This window comes from Theobroma cacao, chromosome 1 (assembly GCF_000208745.1).
Source record: "Theobroma cacao cultivar B97-61/B2 chromosome 1, Criollo_cocoa_genome_V2, whole genome shotgun sequence".
NCBI lineage: Eukaryota > Viridiplantae > Streptophyta > Magnoliopsida > Malvales > Malvaceae > Theobroma > Theobroma cacao.
Window position 1 is genome coordinate 33315276 of NC_030850.1, and position 18273 is coordinate 33333548.

Here is an 18273-nt window from a genome sequence, read left to right on the forward strand (position 1 = left end):
GATTAAATGGTACCGTTCGTGGAACGGGCGTCACGGAGGTGCTAACCCTTCTCCGTGCGTAACCGCACTCCTGAACCCATCTCTAAAAATGTGGATCAGTTCTCGTTCTTTCGATGGACTTAAAATCAATTTAGGACTTTGTCGAATAGAAAAAATTTAATAGGTGGTCAATCACACCTAGATAAAAAAGGTTGGTGGCGACTCCCACACCCACACATATTTAATTTTTGCCCGCGTCTGGCGGACGGGTTCCCGGACCCGCATGTTACGACACATAGTCATCTGCTGAAGCAGAGCACATATTTACCAATGCTACAACAAACAAACCTCTTTGGTTAAGAAAAGTTTTAAAGGACTTAACCTTTATGCAAATGATTCCAACGAGTATCTTGGTTGACAGCAAGTCTGCAATTGCCACCAACAAAAATCTAATGTTTCATGGCAAGAGTAAGCACATAAAGGTAAAGTTCCATGCTATCAGGGAAGCTGAAAGAAATGGTGAGATTATTTTTGAATACTGCTTTTCATTGTATCAGCTAGTAGATATCATGACTAAGACTCTGCCTATGTTCAAGTTTGAAGATTTAAGAGCCAAATTGTGTGTTGTTGATGCAGGCTTTAGGGAGGAGTGTTAGAGTTAAAGCATGCATTGACTATAATCTTTTGTTTATTATGTATTTTGCTTCATTGTATTGGTTATTGAGAGTGTAATACCGGTGCTTATGAGCAGGGCCGACTTTAGCATAAAACTAGTAAAGCCTTGCTTTAGGCCTCATAATTTTATAAGCTCCATAATTTTATATAATATAATTAATTATATTAAATATATATATAAATTAAAATAATTAACAAAATATTTCTTGAATTAAGTGTCTAGTAAATATTTATTTTCTTTCACTTCCTACTTTTTATTAATTCTCAACTATTTATCTCACTCCCTCACTTATGTAAAGGTCAAAATAATTAATAAAATTACATATTCTCTCACTTTTTCAATTATGTGTTTAATAAGTTTTTATTTTTTATCACTTCTCAATTCCCATAATGCTAATAATTCTCAATTATTTTTTTCTATTTTCAATGAATGTAATATGTTTTTAATGATCTCCAACTAATGGTAAATTTTTTTAATTTCAATAAAAAAACCTCGTTTAATTTTTTTCTTAATAAGGACCTCACTTAAATATTTAATCGCTTTAAACCTTTCAAAGTATTGAGCCACACCTGCTTATGAGTTGTCTTTGTGCATGGTTTGGTTAATAACACTTGTCCCTTTATATTAACAGTTGTTAACCTTGTACAGCTTGTATAAATATTTTTGGTTCTTGTTGAATTAAAAGCATCGTTTATATCAAAAGTTTTCCTCTCTTTTGTTCTCTGATTTTTCTTCTCCCTTTTAGAGCAGTATGTGATATCTCCTGCTCTGTTATGGTTTTATCTTCTTTTTCTCAGTTTCATTACAGATAAACCTTTCTTTTCTTCCTTTCTTTCACTTGAGTTATCTTGGTGACCAAAACAAAGAGTGAAGAAATGGACACTCTATGTTTGAGATTCCGTGTATCTAAGAGTCAAATTGATAGCAAAAGATATACAGTGCTACTCTGTTATGTAATTGGTTGCTGAAAGAGAAAATGAAGGGGGAACATAATTTTTTATTTTCTTATCAATGGTGTAAGTTGAAGGTGGCAATTAATGAATCAGAGGAATTTAGACCAGACCTGGGATTCTTTTTGTTATGTCTTGGATGATGGAGACCATACATTCTGAGTTCAGGGAGGAATCCTTGGGGTCTGTACCTGGTTTCACCATTAGCATTACCTTGTTTGGTGTTCAGAATGATAGAGTTTTTCCATTGCTTTATTATTTAATAAAAAAATCCAAATTCAGACATTTACAATAACAAAACACGGGATGCTGAGTTCTTGCAATAAGGTCATAACTAAGATCACTAATTTCCTTTGGGCTGGACCCTAGTCCTTAAAAGAGTTTTAAGACCGTGGCCCAACTTAACTCAGAACAGAACGCTACACCTTTTGCCTGTCTATTTCTCCACCGAAAAGCTCTCCCAAATATGCATTTTGGAGTTTCAACGAGCTCAACCCCACGGTGTCTTCCTCCTTTTGAGGAAACAAAGGGAAAGAAAAGAGTGATGAACGACCTCTCCAATGCAGCTGTAAGAGAGCAGCAAAGTAGCTACAGTTGCAAACCCATACCAAGCTTAGCTCTTTACATTCTCGTAACTCTTTTCTTCATTGGTCTGTCTGTCTCCATCTTCATTCTTGTCGTGGTCCACAACGCTGCTTTTCTTCTCTCTTTCCTCTTTCTCTCTGCTTTGGTTGCTTCTTTCTTGGCTTGGAATGCTGTTAACTGGAGACATCATAACAAAGCTGCTTTTGGTTTCTTCCTTAACTCTTTCCCTGATTCTGATCTTCGACTTGCACGTCAAGGACAGCTTGTTAAGATCACTGGGGTACTATCATATACCCTTTCCAAAGTTTCCTTTTTTTACTGTCTTTTGTTTGTTATAATTTGTGGGTTTCTTGTAATTTTTCCTGGGATCCATTTGTTTATGACATTTTGTTGAGCATTGAGCACTTGGGTTGTGGAGAAACAGAATGAAAATGTGACTTCTTTGTGTTGTTTAAAGCTGAGGCTTTTGGTGATATAATCAGTTTTTTATTTTTTTTTAAAAAAATTCTCATCTTATGATAAATGTGGATTGTAACGTTTATAAATTTAATTGGTTGATGACTACTGATAGTAGTGTTCAATAATTAATTCTTTTCTTTTTCATCTAAATGCACAGTTGGCACAAATTTTCTTCTTTTACTAAGATGATCTCCTTTTTCCCTTTGAATAGAGTGATAATTAGACCTTCATGAAAATGCACTGATATGCTTGATGCTGTTAAGAGTTGAAACTGTATAAATGATTATGCCCTTTTTATATCAATCCACCTGTCTGTGACTAATCACCGACTCCTATATGTTCAATAAGTATTTACTGTTGCTTTTTCGTGCATTCTTTTTTTTGCTTACTTTTTTCTCTTTCATTGTTGATAATTTCAGGTAGCATCATGTGGAAGTCACTCTCTGGAAACTTCATATGAAAGGGTTGCCAGATGTATCTATGCATCTACTCTTTTGTATGAATATGGACAGTTTGGTCTGAAGCCGGTTAACGTTAATAGATCTTGCTTTCAGTGGAACCTAGCATACTGTGAGGTGTGTAAGTCATATCGCTAAAGGGCTGACTTCTGCCATATTCTTCTTATTGAATTGACTTGAGGTTGAAACTGATGCCATTTTGTTTCACTGGTTAATTGTGCTAGATTTTAGCTTTGATAGTGGTGATGACATTCAATCAACGTTCCCTGCTTGTGTGTCACTACAAAGTTTAGAAATTTGTAATACCCATTTAGACATAATGCTCTAATGTCAATTCCTGCCAACCTCCATAAGCTTCATCACTCCATTTTGACGTTGGGTTCTAATGACAATGATATCTTCTGTTAGATATTTGTAACTATATTCAACGCTGCGTCATCTGCTTTTCTATTTATTTCCTCTCATTATCACAACTGCCTAATGAACTTCAGTAGAACAATGTCTCTTCATTTTACCAGGCTCACTTTTGGTTCCCATTAATACCACTGCATATTCCCAGAGATCATCTATTCAATGCACTTTACATTCTTGCTACTATCATTTCTACATCCTTGGTCCAATTGTCCTGATGTTGTGTTGTTTTCTTCTGCTCACAGTCTTGAAGCATACAATGCAGCTAAATTTTGAAGACTAAGAGCTCTGCTTTTTATTACTTTGGAACTCATCGATTAACTAGAGTATATTTTAAGATCACCTAGTTTTAATTGACATCAGATAACCCCCAGTTATAGGTAATAGCTAAATATGTGCTATAGGTGTCATGTATTTGGTGCTTAAATATTTTTCCAAATCTACATGTCTACAAGGGGGAGTCCATAGGGTTGAGGCCAGATTACCATTGATTTGTATCGTATTCATTTCTGTATCAAGCTCATTCTCTAAATATATAGCAGAATAATGAGGTGGGAAAACTTGATCAACCCAACTTCACCTGCATCTCCCATAACATCTGTTCTTTCAGAATTTTATTCTTGATTATAATAATTAGTATAAAGCTGCTTGCTTGTTAACCTTCAATATTTACTGACTTCTTTCTCTAACACATTCTTGCTCACTCTTTGTCTCTGCTGTTCAAGCCTATTAAACATGTCTTGCAATTCAATTACCTTCTAGAACTAAGGATAAAATTTATCATTTTCTGATTTCCTATTGTCCTAATTCCTAATTGCTAGATATGGTAGGTGCTGCGATCCAGTAGTTCTTTCTCTTATACCACCTAATTAATTCCTCGCTTTTTCAAAATTGTGAGGAATCGTTAACTGTCACATGATCAATGTAAAATCTGTTGCAATGATGTTGTTCATTCTGTCTTTAGTATGCAAACATTTCAAAAGGTTCTGAAATTCTTTATATTGCCTGAGACATCTAATGCAGAATTTTGGACTAAACATGATTGAACCCTAATTTTGATTTATGGATGTGAAAACCACTTTTTGGTTTATGATGATATGTTATATTCCAATTTTATACATGATAAAATTTACATGTGGATTTAGCCTGTCAAACTTACGGGTTATTGTTTCAAACCCATCCATATTCTCTGTCTTTAAGTTTCTATGAGTTTGAATCTGGAAAATATGCTATTTATGGAAATAGAAATATTTTTGTAGAGGTTTTTACTTTATTTTGCTTGACTTTTTTGCATGACAGAGGTTTTCTACAGACTTCTATATAACCGATCAGAAGTCTGGAGTCAGAGCTGTTGTAAAAGCTGGTTCTGGTTGTGAAGTTATGCCCTTGATCATTGAGAGCGAACTTGTCAATACTACAAAACAATGCAGAACTCTATCTCCTCACCTGAGCAATTGGTTAAGAGACAAAAACCTTTCTGCAGAAGCCCGTCTACTACGTCTGGAAGAAGGGTAACTTTGCTTATACAACCAGGAGCTTAAATTTCTAGCTGCTTTTGCCCATGCTTACTTTAACACTTATAAACTGCAGATTTGAATGAGTTTTGGCAGGTATGTACAGGAAGGCAGCACTGTCTCCATAATAGGAATGTTGCACAAAAGTAATGATATTCTAATGATTGTTCAGCCACCAGAGATCATCTCTACAGGGTGCTTGTGGCGAAGGTTGCTTCTTCCGGTTGATGTTGATGGGCTGATCCTGGGGATACCAGATACTAAACCTACACTTGACCTGAATTCCATTCAACACCCAGAACAGTAGCGTCTGACATATTTGTAGGAATATATTTACGTTAAGCCTCGGAGATCTTGGATGATAAAGCTAATTTCTTCTGAAAATGCTTCTTTCAGTTGTAACATATACTGTCTGGTAAAATGGTCCTAATCCCATCCTATTTTATATAGTTCAACCACTTTCAGCTACATTTTCTTCTGCCACAAGGCAATATAGGGTGAATTACTAGGGTCCTTGCCCTTATGCAACCAAGAAATTTTGTTAATTAAAACAGAAAATGGCCTTCGATATGACATTTTTCAGTCTTTCAGCATCCACTTGATCCAGTCTATTATACTATTTTCCTACTGGTATTTAACGGGCCTCACGATGTGTTTTTTGTTCAACGTCGTCCAATTAGCCTCACTGATGGTGAAGGCCAACCACCAATATCAGATAGAAGAACACTCAGTCTACCTGAATTCGACACTTGTTGACCACCGGGGCGCATGGATCATGATCCCCGAATGGCTAGGATAGGGGTAAAGACTATTTTTTTCAAGTCTTATGAATGTTACCTTAGGAAAACAAATTACTCATGAACTTGTCTTGGGAAAAAGGTAGTCCACCACACTGCATAATTCGAAGGAAAATGGAACGTGACATGTTCAAGTGCTTTCCGGTCAAAGTACGAGAATCCTTCTCTGGAATTATAAAAATCTGGGCAACAAAAGTTTCGAATTCAATGCTCAGCTGCACCAACTGCCAAATGCCAACCAATAATTTAACGCACAGGAAAACCTAACAACAATTCAAAGTGGTTTTGCCTCAGAAATTGAGATGAAGGATAACATCTTAACTCGACAAATATGTTCGAGCAACCCCAGGCCATAGTCCAACTTTTGCTTAGGTTTAGACCTTGGAGTGGCCATTTTATTTTCTTCATGGATCAGTCCGTCAGCTTTTGGACTCAAAATTAGGACATTTTAAAACCCAAGTTTGATCACATTAAACCCTCCGGGCCCAAGAAAAATCCCAAGCAAATCCCTTTAAGCTCCTTGTAATGTGTTATTCTTAGAAGTATTATTACCCTCTAAGCTCCTTTATTTTTGAATATTATTAAAAAAATATTTCAACTTTCATGGCACTTCATATTAATTTTTTGTAATCAATATTAAAAACCATTAAGGAAAAAGATTTTAAAAAATTAATTGTAATATAATAGAAACCTTTGAAGTCAATATTTCTTTTCTTTAAATTGCATGAAAGTAGAACATAAACTTAGATTTTAATTTCAAATGCTTTTACAATCTATTTAAAAAGTAATCTAAGCCACAACAAGAAGAGAATACTCTTAATTGTATTACCTAATCTACGTTTATTTCGTCTATGGATAAACGACGGCTTGATAAGCATAGATAACTAACAACTGCCATTTTTTATAGTCTTCACCACCCTAAGTTCATGAGTCAATTAGGTAACTTTAAACCTTATGTTAATAAATCAAAATATTTATAAAATAAGTAATATATCTATATTTTTGAACTACACAAGTCAAAAAAAAGAGGAGTTTTTCTTTTAACTTTCCTATTTAATTTATAAAAAATTATAAAATCAATTTCATTCCATCTCTACTTTTATTTTTATTGTTCTCCAAATTGCTTCTATATAATTTTAAAGTAAAAAAAAAACTCTATAAACATTTGATAACATCGTTGGTGAGTATTCAATAAATTAATTTTATAATTATTAGATTTTATCATATCATCGAGATTTGTAATTTTAATATTTTTGAATATCAATAGTAAAATTAAATAAAATTATTTTATAATTTTTTATATTTTTAATCTTTTATTCTAACAGAGATGATTTTTTTTATTCCTTAAATCTTAATCAAGTTGATTCTAAAATTGGAACTCGAAAATTTTAAATTGAATAATTGTTAAATATTAAACGTCAAACATGTTCAAGAGGATAAAAAAGAAAGGGGAGGAAGAATCTAGAGAAAAGCTAGTGGGGATCTTTAAGATGTACTAACGTAAAGGGAAGTGTGAAGCACGTGTCTAGTGTCTGAACGGTCGGCAGTTGTCAACTATTTTGTTTTGTTGAAAGGTAACTTCACCCTGAGAGCACGGTCCCGAAGCTCACCCACAGACCCCCCACCCCGCCCCCCACCCCAACCCAAATTTTATCCTTTTTGACTTCCTCTGAAACATGTAAGAATATTCAAATCCTCTCTTTAAAATTCTTGTTTTCTCATAATCACTCTAGTTCTATTCTAATCATCACTGTGAAATTTCTTTGTTTTGCTGGTTTTTTTTTTTCCTTTTGTGTAGTTGAAGAAATGGGTTCAGGGCAAAAGGTTTTTGCTTATGAAGAAGTGGCAAAGAACAAAGAAAGGACAGGCTGTTGGCTTTTGATCTCTGGAAAGGTTAGATTTTTCTTTATATATATTATTTGGGGTTTCCCTTCTTTGGGTTTTTTTTTTTTCAATTTTTTTCTTCTTATCTTAACTTGGAACTGTGTTCTCTATAATTACTACAATGTAAAGATCGGATTTACCCCTTTTGATTAGAACTTTTGGAAGCAAGCAAGTTGCCGGTTATCTTGTTTCCGATCTGTATGTATGCATGTCTACTTTTGGATAAAACTGAATATAGAGCAGAGGTGGAGATTTATGAATTATTATAGTACTAAAATTTTTATAGATATTTGATTCATTTGGAATCCTGTGCTGAACAAGAGAAATATAAGACATAAAACTTATCCCAAATTCAACTCATTGGAAGCTTGTTCTGAGGAGAAGGTTTATATCTGATGAAATTGAGATAATAGGTAATAGAAAGGGTCATTGCTAATCATGATATATGGAACAAAGCTGTTTCTGTTAAGAAAATTCCGGAGGGTTTTGGAGTAGTTAGCTTAGCTAGTTTTTTTGTACCTGATCTCATGCTGGAACCTGCTGAATATAGCTGGACTTTACATGGCATTGTTAAATGGAATTCTGGTTTTGCACGTCTTTCCAAATGGGATAATTCTATCTGAAATTGTAGAATGAAGTCAATTTCAGCAAGAATGATCGATGGCAGCCATTTCATGTTTGCCTCTGTTTTCAATTTATTTTATCAGGTGTATGATGTTACCCCATTCCTGGAGGAGCATCCTGGAGGAGATGAAGTCTTGCTAGCTGCTAGCGGTAAGATTATATCAATGCCTTGTACCAACATTGCAAGCCCATCATATTTCTTTAGCTTGGGTTCATTCATCTTATTGGATTTTGGTACCAATATGAACACCTGAATATGCAGGAAAAGATGCGACGGAGGATTTTGAGGATGTAGGTCACAGTGATGATGCAAAACAGATGATGGAAAAATACTACATTGGTGAGATTGACAGTGCCACAGTCCCCGCACCTAAGAAGGACAAAGCACAGACATCAGCAGTAACTCATAAACCCGATGATCCTGGCTGTCTGATTAGGATTTTGCAGTTGCTGGTACCCCTCTTGATCTTGGGTTTAGCATTTGGTTTGCAATTCTTGGGCAAAAAAGAAAAAGCGGAAGATTAGATTGCATACTTTTTACATCATGGAACATTGAAAAAGAGCCAACTTGCTCAGTAAAAGCTTGGTGAAAGCTGCCTTTGTTGTAATGTTCATGACTTCTCTTTCTACCATTGGTTGCTAATAATGATGGCTTAGCATATGTCATTCTTAATCTCTTGTTATTGTTTGAGATCCTTTCTGTTAAATTTTTAGTCCTCTTGCATAACATAAGTGACAGATATCTGAATTTGATACCTCTCGCATACCCTTATAATTATCAAATGTTGAGGCATCTCTTAAACACAATCGTTGAGTCTACAAGTACAGATGGAAGCCGCTCAATTAACCTCATCATTATCAAATATCTGAGGCATCTCTTAATCATTCCCTCCCCAGAGAAGAAAAGGAAAATAGAAAGGAAAAACGTTGGGAGGAAGAAAGCTTGCTTTAGCTGAAGACTGAAGGACAACACCAAGGAGGGCCACTTTTCTGAAACAGGGAGAAAAGAAATGTGATATATATTTTACTCTCGCTAATCCATCCATCACCAGAAAAACCCATTTGTATTGGTTAATTGTCCTATCGTGAAATCATCACTCTGTCACGTTGGAAATTTGATTACTTCCACTTCCAATGTATAGTGACCAGCTATTATTGCCCTTTGGCAAATTGGCAATGCATGCTCTTCACCGGTTTGATGCACGAGTAGATACCGCCACCTCAGGTGATCCAGATGGCCGCACCTAACAAAACCATGCCCTCATCAACTGCCTTAATTTCTGATTCTTTCAACAAGTATCCAAATCCCGCACAGCGCAAAAAAGTGTCATGCAGAAACTTCTCAGGAAGAAACAAATTTGCCAGCATGAGAGCTGCTTCTACGTTCTTTGTTTTATATGTTGGGATTCCTTGTTTAGATACAATGCTTTCCCTATCTGATCTAGTATGTTAAACACGAAATGATACCCCCTTAGTGGAGATTAGTAACTCTTATATCCACGTTCCGAATGGGACTTGCTTGAACAAACAACTTCCGTAGTATATTTACTTCTCTATCAGAGGTTCAAATTGCCACCAATATGTGATTGTGGCAATATCTTGGTTCCTCCGGGCATAGTTAACCCGAGATATTGACTAGGTTAACACTATCTCATACAAGTTTCAGGTTTGGTGAGACAGCCATAGCTGGGTAAGTGTTGAGTAATACATCAATAATAAGTAGACGACATGTTAATGTGGACATATAATTGATAAAAGAAACAAAAATCTATGGTGTGCAAAACCACAAAAGGAAATGTTTATAAATGGTTTTTGATTGTAATAATCAATGCGGATAATGGATTATTCTGCTGGAAGTTCTTGATCTGTCACCTCTTTTAGCTAAATAGGACAGCTTGGAAATGAGATAGGCCGAGCCTTCTAAACCTTAAAATCTTCATCATTGGCCCAATGGATCTTCTCGGATACCTGCATCAATAATAAGTCGCACATGCTACTCGAGCAACACAAGTTGAAGAAAGAAAACATTTAACAAAAGCCAGGAAGATATCTGGTTGGAACTTGGAAAGCAAGAGATATTTGCAAATAAATAAACGACACAACAAGAAGAGGACTATGGGTTCCAGGAAAGATATTGGCAACTAAATAAATATTCCTGGAGAACAAAAATAGGCTAGGAGAAATGGATGGTAAATCATTGCTCTCTTTCTTTTCCTTCAACTATAGAAAAGAATTTCTCACCCCAAAACAACTGGTACACATATCTGCTATGGTCAAATTAGAATTTGAAAAGAGAAGTTTATCGGATGGTGAAATTTGAAATGATTAACGTTTCATATACGATTTCATGTATTCGTTTATTTTAGTTATAATATATCAAATACAAACTAATCTAACCTCTGAAATTCTAGTGTCCAAATGAAGCAAAAGGTTGAAATGGGTCTCTGTTTCTTTATGTGGATAACTACATTGATTTCACAGGCAAAAGATTGATAAATTATGAAAACAGTAAACACCAATTATTTCTCCCCTTCCACAATTATTTATGACTGGTAGAAAACAAACAAAATAACTTAGGCAAGTCACATGGGCAATAAAGAATGCTAACTGCAATAGTCTGTACATGTCGACTAATGGGGTCAAAACTCCCAAGGATTGGAGAAATGGAAATGCAAATAAAAACAGTGGTTTGGGACCAAAGTTTTAAATAAATTGTGGTATCTTGCAAGCATTAACTGCTGTGTTCTATTGGCGCTTTTAGTTAATTGCAGAAGAAAGAAATCAAACCATGTTAACTCTGTCAGGTTTGATTAGTCTAAGAGTAGTATCCCTTTTTCACTTACCTTGTTCATAGTTTTTATATAGTAATATCTCTCCCATCCCATCCTTCGTAACTAAGCTTATTTGCAGTGAATTGCAAAACCGACGCTCGATGATTATAAGGATTGTTAGTTGCATTATTTGAGCATTTAGTCTGCGAGATTTCTGGGATATGTTGCACTCAAGGATTGGGAGATGGATTAGATGTTGTGAAGAAGCAATTTCACCAACTAGACAGATGGGAAAGTTCATGATGATACATGCCTAGGTAAAATTCAATGAGGAAACCGGTTAATTAGTACAATTAACATCCTTATCTACTAAAATCATGATTGGTCTGATTGATTAGGTTAATGACGTGATGGCCTCATCTTTTTCTTTTCTATGGAAGCTTTATCGCAAATAAATTTCAGGGGAAACACATAGATTTATAAAAAAAAAAAAAAAAAACCCCATAAAATACATGATCTCACCATGTCCAGAACTTGTGTCGTTAGGTTTTTCCGAGCAATCAACATCATTTGTAAACACATAATTTGATAATAAATGATGAATAATTCATTAGTTCCTTTGTTGTCAGCCCGACATAACTCCTCAATCCTTCTCTGTCTCCTTTATACAACTTTATATGCTTTGTATAGGACGGATTGGTGTAACAGGTGACATAATCTATGATTAATAAGAAATTAAGCGCATGCTGAAACAGATCACTAAAGACCAAAAGCAGTTGACAAAGTAAGTAGAAAAGAAAAAGAAATTAAATTGTAGTAGCATCTCAACTTAGTTTCAACACTCTTTAGGTGGTCCTACGAACTTAAAATAGAGAATCCAGTTATCAGATCAATCCTTTTAACCTATCAGCCAAGAAATTAACAATTTCAAATGATTAAATATAGAAAAAACTTGTCATCATGATTAGCAAGTGGGGAATTCAAATTTAATTAAATGAGATTGAAAAGTGGACATGGAACAAGACCAGGAATTTCCAATCTCCTCTTGAAGCTGAATTGTTCCTTATCCGATACAAAGGAAGTCATCTTGTGCTTGTTTCTAGTTCTTGGTTTCATTTCCCGGTCACAATCTCTGTCTCTAAAGATACAGGGCAAGGGCCTGGGGAGAGGGCCTTGCGGCTATGGTTGACGCTACTTTGGCATTGTTAATTAGAATATTGAAAAACCGGTAGGTAGTCTTTATCAGGTTCACCAAGAGAAAGGTTTGAGTTATTGATCAGATCGCTGTCAATGGCTCCATATGTTCTTCTCAACCGTCTTAATTGCACGAGAGCCAAATGGGCGACAACAACTTATCAGTGTTGTACACATAAGATTTTGTTGTTGAACTTGCTTTTATTGTCGGCGTTTTCCTCAGGTTTTGAGTATCCAATCTGACCCCTAAGAGAAAAGAAATTCATGAGCCCCAGGCGACTGAAAGGACCAACGTTAGATACTTCTCATAATTCAAAGTTGATGCCCCCACTTCTCTGGCTCCTACACTCATGCCCTGTAAAATTTGGTATGTCAGGAATAAACCCGTTTATTCTGAATTTTTAATTAATACTTACTTATCATCACTCGTGGACCATTACAAAAAGGCCAAACACTTGTGATCAGACTCATATTCATTTCTCTCCTCTTAATAGAAATGATTCCAATATGCATTTCCTAGGTTGAGGAAGATGATTCTTTTCTAGCTTGCAAGCAGTCAAGGAAAAATGACTAGGATGATGTGATTCAGGCAGAGCTATCTGCTATATTTAAATTTTGCAATAAATGTACTATAGTCTATGTTTTATGGTAAAGTTTTTGGCAAAATTATATTCACAACAAACCAAATGATGAAAAGGAAACCAATTCCATTAGTATTATTAATTTGCACTAATTAATCAAAACTTGACTCATACTAAACGTATACCCTTTCAATTGGTGATGTAATAGCCATATTGTTATCAACAAATTTTTAATCACATTGTTTGACACGACAATTTGTCATTTGAACACTTGTACTCCCTCCGAATAATACTGTCAGTGTCTATTGAACTGATCCCTTTGTATCTCAGTAAATTCAAAACGCTTTATTTTGACATCTGCCGCTAATATAAGAGATCTTTGTCATCAACACCCCATAAAAACAGTTCTACCTACTACTATGTTAAATAATGTAATGGGATAAGTTATTTTTGACTAACATAAAGCCAATTCTATGTTAATTATTCACTGAATTAAAGTTAACAAGTGGAGTCCAAAAGTGGAAAATTTTAGAATTCTGATGGTACCATTATGTTTAATTTAATCATTTTTTTCAAAAAAATTTAGTCCAAAAAATAATGGGATATGGTTTTGAAAAGGACGATAAATAGTTATTAGGGGGGGTGCTATCCATGACTTGATGTAATTTGCTTTACAATTCCAAGTAAATGAAGAATTTTAAGCTGGCTTCACTGTCCTGTCCTATCAAGTAGTTAAAAGGGGGAATGATTTTGTTGTGGTCCAAAAGATTTTGGGCATGTACTGAGAAAGCCCCTTTTAGGGTCAGGTCCACCCATTGGATTGGATCCAGATAAAAAGAACGAATATTTAAAAGAAATTAAAACCAAAAAACAAAATCTGAAGACTTCACATTAAGCCCTATTATTATTTTATAGTATATGACATGTATATGATCTCAATCAGGTTATAATTAATTTCCAAAACCATTTATTTTATTAAGATTTAAAAAAAAGGATGTTAAAAATTTGATGAAAAAGAAAAAGAGAAAAAAGAAAGGGTCAGGGACAAACTATAAACATTGACATCTCCTCCACTGTCATCTGATGATGGGGATTAAAAATGTCGATTTCGATGTTCATCTTCTTTCCTAAAAAGTTGGAACATGATATTTAATGTTTTGGATTCTTACCAGAGACCAGCCACCATGGCTGGGCCCTCTTCCGAGTTCACAAACATGCAGGTTCTAACAAGCTGGATTACACCGTTGATGCTCACCCGCAAGTTGGTCTGCTTGGGAAAATTTAATCCCCACGAAAACATATATGGCCAGAGTGATTACAGCTAGCTTTGCTTCTGTACATGCTGTCTGAGGTACGGTAAACTCTTGGCCTCGTTTTTCTGACTTTAAACCTTGCTATTTTTAGTATTCTGAGACTGAGGATTATCTTTAAATGCTTTTCACCCACCTTCCCTACAGAGCCATCTGACACGCAAAGACTCGTGAAATTTCTGCGGAAAGCGGCTCTCTTTTCCCTCCTTCTAAAGTTTGGCTTACAGAGATATGTTCCAACTTTGATTGCTCTCTCCGTTTTATTTTCTTTATCTTAATTTTCATGAAAATAAATAAATAAAACATTTAAAAGGCAAGTAAAGTACTAAAAAACAAAAGAGACAAAAAAGTTAGACGAAGACAAGTGACAAAAAAAAATTATGAAAAGCGAAAAAGAGAAAGTAAAACAGGCTACATAACAAAAATGGTATATTTCAATACCATACGCCAAGATTTTGATCACGATGCATTTAGTATTGGAATTGTTGAGATTTTCAATCAATAATGAGGACATTTGTAATTGTGATAAACGGTGGTATCTTTTTCTAATTTTACTTCATTTTTTTCTCAGAAAAAAATATATATGGATAATACAGGGGAAGATGGAGCCACAGAGTCCCCGATCGCTTTGATCAACTTGCTGCAACTTTCGATTTCAATGGTCGAATTTTGATAACCAGTTGAGGTTTTGCAAATAAAAACAAGTTTCCAGAAAGAATATTATGTTGACTCCTTAAAACTATTCTCCATGACATTGACCACAAATTCTTATAATCTTTGGTGATGGCAGCTTGACCATTTGTTCTTTCAAGCAACAGCTTTCATTTTAATATGGATAGATTTATATTGAGATTCTCTTGAAATACACTCCAATACATATGAACCATAGCAGCAAAGATATTGTAATTTATGTCAATTTCATGATATCAAGTGTTGAAACTTTCAAATATGATAATTATGCATGTCAATATAAAATACATGAATATTTTATTTAATTACTTTAGTCGTATGTTTATTTGGTGTTGTTTATTTAAGTTCATGTTAATCATGGAAAGTAGTTAGAGTTAACTTTTAATTTATGATTTAGGAGCCATAGACATTTAGTTGAAGTAGGGGACTAAGTAAAAAAATTTATTTCAGAATTAAGTTTGCAGTGACAGAGAACTTTTAATTAAAAAAATAGAGTTTGAATTAACTCCAAGACGTTAGGTTTTTTTTTTTTAAATTTCTCTTCTCTTATTTTATGATACGTATCATATAAATTATTAGAACACATATTATTAGAACACATGGTTTTAACGTTGTGATCATATGCTTGTAAAACTATGCATCAATTTACAATCTTTATCATATTCTATAGCATTCCCATGACATACATTCTAATAATTAGTTATAGTCTGCTTGTTCATTGCTCCATGCATCTCTGACCATGTCCATATGAAAGATTGGAGAGTGGCAAATTGTGAGCGGTCTAAACCATTTTGTATAGCATGGAAAATTAAGGAGCCATCCAACAAAGTAAGAACAGATAATTAAGTATGCAGTTAAAAGGGGAGGATAGAAGAAAGAGAGTAATAATACTTGGGAAACTTGTATTACTCCCAGTCACTCACCCATATTTACAGCGGTTAAAAACAAATGAAAATTACAAACCTGACACTCAATAAACACGACCAAGACAACATTATCAAGGGTTTAGTTTTGTGAACTCCCTTGCATAAAACTACTACCGCTAGTATTTTTGTCTTTCCATTCCATTTTTTGCTTTTTAGGTCTCGTTTTCCATGTGATAATGCCAGTAATAACCTTACTGAGATAGGCTTATCCTACGCCTGGGGCGAACTTTAACACTCAACGGATTAGCCATCTCGCAAGATAGCCTCAGAACCTCGGACAAGTCAACAGTGGTCTGATCGGACGGGAGCCATTCAAACTCGTGCAAAAGGGTTGCCACCCAAAAGCTGACGGTGGTCAACCCCAAGTTCTTACCGGGGCATGTGCGCCTGCCCGAACCGAATGGAGCCAGCCTAAGGTCCGATCCAAGCACGGAAAACTCCACCTCACCCTCTTTAGTCACAAATCTATCGGGCACAAATTCAAGTGGGTCCGCCCACTCTTTGGGGTCCCTTGTGATGGCCCACATATTCACCATTGCCGTGGTCCCCTCCGGCACGTGATACCCATCGATAGTTGTATCAGTGATAGCTAGGCGGGCCCAGGAGAGCAGTGGGCCCGGTGGATGTAGCCTCAGAACCTCCTTGATCACAGCGGGGAGATAGATCATGTTCATCACATCAGACTCGTCCACGGCTCTTGATGTGCCCACAACGTTGTCAAGCTCATCATGGACCCTTGACTGAACGTCAGGATGAAGCACAATCCTTGCTAGTATCCACTCGATGAGGACCGCCACCGTATCAGTTCCCCTGAATATCATTTCCTGCACAAAAACAAATTAATAGTAAACAAATGACAGTATTTAGTACCCCAAAACTCAGTATCAGAAATAGTATTATTTGATTTGTCATTTAGTAGACTTCATTTCTCTAACACCTTTCTTAAACAAGACACATTTTCGGACAAAAAAAAGAATATTAAACATATGAGCAACAGTAATTATAACAGCAAGTAGTACTATTGGATAGCTTACCCAAAGAACGGCGATCATATCTGAGTCCGATAATTTATCGGCACCTTGGAGAGAGAGCAAAACGTCAACGAAATCTCCAGTTTTCCCGTTTGGTTGAGCCCTGTGTTCGGATATAATTCGGCTGACAAAGCGGTTCACTTTAGGTACCAGTTTTGAGCATCTAACTCGGATCTTTTGAGGGTCAAAATCTGCTAGCCAAGGAAGATGGTCTGACCAATTTAATGTGCCCAATAAATCGTATCCTTCATCGACTAGAGCCCGAAGTTCTTCGACTTCATTATTGGAATCTAACGTATATTTTCGTCCGAATATCGAACACATCATGTTGTTTAGAGAAGCTCGTTTGAGCACTTGACGTACGCGGAAGCTTTGGCTATGGTGACCCAATAAGGCCACCATTTCAGAGGCAATCACGCGTCGCTGATCCTCTGCACCTTTGATTTGCTTAGGACAGAAAAGGTGCGTAGCCGCGATTCTCCTCAAGGTTCGCCAGTAAACTCCATAAGGAGCGAACCCAATTGCTCTGTTGAACATCAAGCTGTAAGCCGACTCTTTCACTGGACGATCAGCAAACACAGAGCTGCTAAGAATCTCCCTCGCTACATCGGGATTGCACGTGACAATAACACGAGTATCACCAAGGCTAAAGGCCATGAGCCTCTTGGCTTTGCATGTCTCAGCGGCGGCAGCAATCCGGTGGTGAGCCAGGGAGCTGGCCATGAGGTTCATGCTGCCAATCAGAGGCAACCCTCTAGGCCCTGGGATTTGCTTATTAGCAACAACCCAAAGAGATGAGCACTTTTTGAACCTATATTTGCCCCAAGCTGGACCACCAGGGTGAGCCCAGTAGACTAGGGTCATAGCTAGCCAGGCGAGAGCAATGATCAAAATTGACCATGCAATGTTTTCCTGAGAAAAAGCTCGGCATTTGGATGCAAGGGCAAAGACCCAGACACTCTCTATGTCACTTCTCATGGTTTGGGTAGTACTAATAATTGAAAGAAGGGTACACACCAAAAGCACAGAGCAAGATTTAATAAAGGACGGTGGCTTTTTGATTTTGGGGAGTAAACGAATGAGCCTGGCCGCTATTTATATAGGGGGAAAGGGCTTAGGCGGAGAGAAAATTAATAACCGTTATAGTGAGAAATAGGGCCTTATAACTGAAAATTTTTATTTATATATTAATTTTAGAATTCTGTGGCGCATAAGAAACAACTTTTTTTTTTGCGCCGCCACGATTGCATGACGATATATTGGGAAGAGAGATCTCCGACATTGGAGCGCGTGGAAACACGCCCTAATGGCCTGGGATCCTGTGCTTCGTCGCTGACGTTTATTTGTCGGTAAAACGACCGCACAAAATGAACACGCCCGTGCTTAAAAATCGGGTTGACCTACATCTTGCCTATGCAAATTAGCCCCAGACG

The 18273-nt window shown here is 36.1% G+C and overlaps 3 protein-coding genes across 4 annotated transcripts; 2 read left to right on the forward strand and 1 right to left on the reverse strand.

Annotated features, from left to right (window-relative positions):
• LOC18613921 (uncharacterized membrane protein At1g16860) lies at window positions 2041-5602 on the forward strand. 2 transcript variants are annotated; one of them, XM_007051405.2, is made up of 4 exons: window positions 2041-2470; window positions 3069-3224; window positions 4818-5029; window positions 5109-5602. In XM_007051405.2, exons 1-4 carry the CDS (start codon window positions 2072-2074, stop codon window positions 5116-5118), a joined length of 777 nt encoding a protein of 258 aa, XP_007051467.1. In that variant the 5' UTR covers window positions 2041-2071; the 3' UTR covers window positions 5119-5602. The 2 variants fall into 2 exon arrangements, with proteins under 2 accessions (XP_007051467.1, XP_007051466.1); XM_007051404.2 differs by having other exon boundaries at window positions 5129-5602.
• On the forward strand, window positions 7352-9016 carry LOC18613922 (cytochrome b5). Its single transcript, XM_007051406.2, has 4 exons — window positions 7352-7507; window positions 7628-7722; window positions 8421-8487; window positions 8600-9016. Exons 2-4 carry the CDS (start codon window positions 7636-7638, stop codon window positions 8860-8862), a joined length of 417 nt encoding a protein of 138 aa, XP_007051468.2. The 5' UTR covers window positions 7352-7507; window positions 7628-7635; the 3' UTR covers window positions 8863-9016.
• On the reverse strand, window positions 15709-17916 carry LOC18613923 (cytochrome P450 78A9). The gene is made up of 2 exons (XM_007051407.2): window positions 16844-17916; window positions 15709-16633 (listed from the first exon to the last, which is right to left on the reverse strand). Exons 1-2 carry the CDS (start codon window positions 17816-17818, stop codon window positions 16001-16003), a joined length of 1608 nt encoding a protein of 535 aa, XP_007051469.2. The 5' UTR covers window positions 17819-17916; the 3' UTR covers window positions 15709-16000.

Bases quoted from the DNA above. Each gene is read 5' to 3' on its own strand.
- LOC18613921 (XM_007051404.2), top strand. From the start codon at position 2,072: ATGCATTTTGGAGTTTCAACGAGCTCAACCCCACGGTGTCTTCCTCCT. The intron at 2,471-3,068 runs GTACTATCATAT...TGATAATTTCAG, and splicing joins AGCTTGTTAAGATCACTGGG to GTAGCATCATGTGGAAGTCA. The intron at 3,225-4,817 runs GTGTGTAAGTCA...TTTGCATGACAG, and splicing joins GGAACCTAGCATACTGTGAG to AGGTTTTCTACAGACTTCTA.
- LOC18613922 (XM_007051406.2), top strand. From the start codon at position 7,636: ATGGGTTCAGGGCAAAAGGTTTTTGCTTATGAAGAAGTGGCAAAGAAC. The intron at 7,723-8,420 runs GTTAGATTTTTC...TTATTTTATCAG, and splicing joins GGCTTTTGATCTCTGGAAAG to GTGTATGATGTTACCCCATT. The intron at 8,488-8,599 runs GTAAGATTATAT...CTGAATATGCAG, and splicing joins AGTCTTGCTAGCTGCTAGCG to GAAAAGATGCGACGGAGGAT.
- LOC18613923 (XM_007051407.2), bottom strand. From the start codon at position 17,818: ATGAGAAGTGACATAGAGAGTGTCTGGGTCTTTGCCCTTGCATCCAAA. The intron at 16,634-16,843 runs GTAAGCTATCCA...GTTTTTGTGCAG, and splicing joins ATATGATCGCCGTTCTTTGG to GAAATGATATTCAGGGGAAC.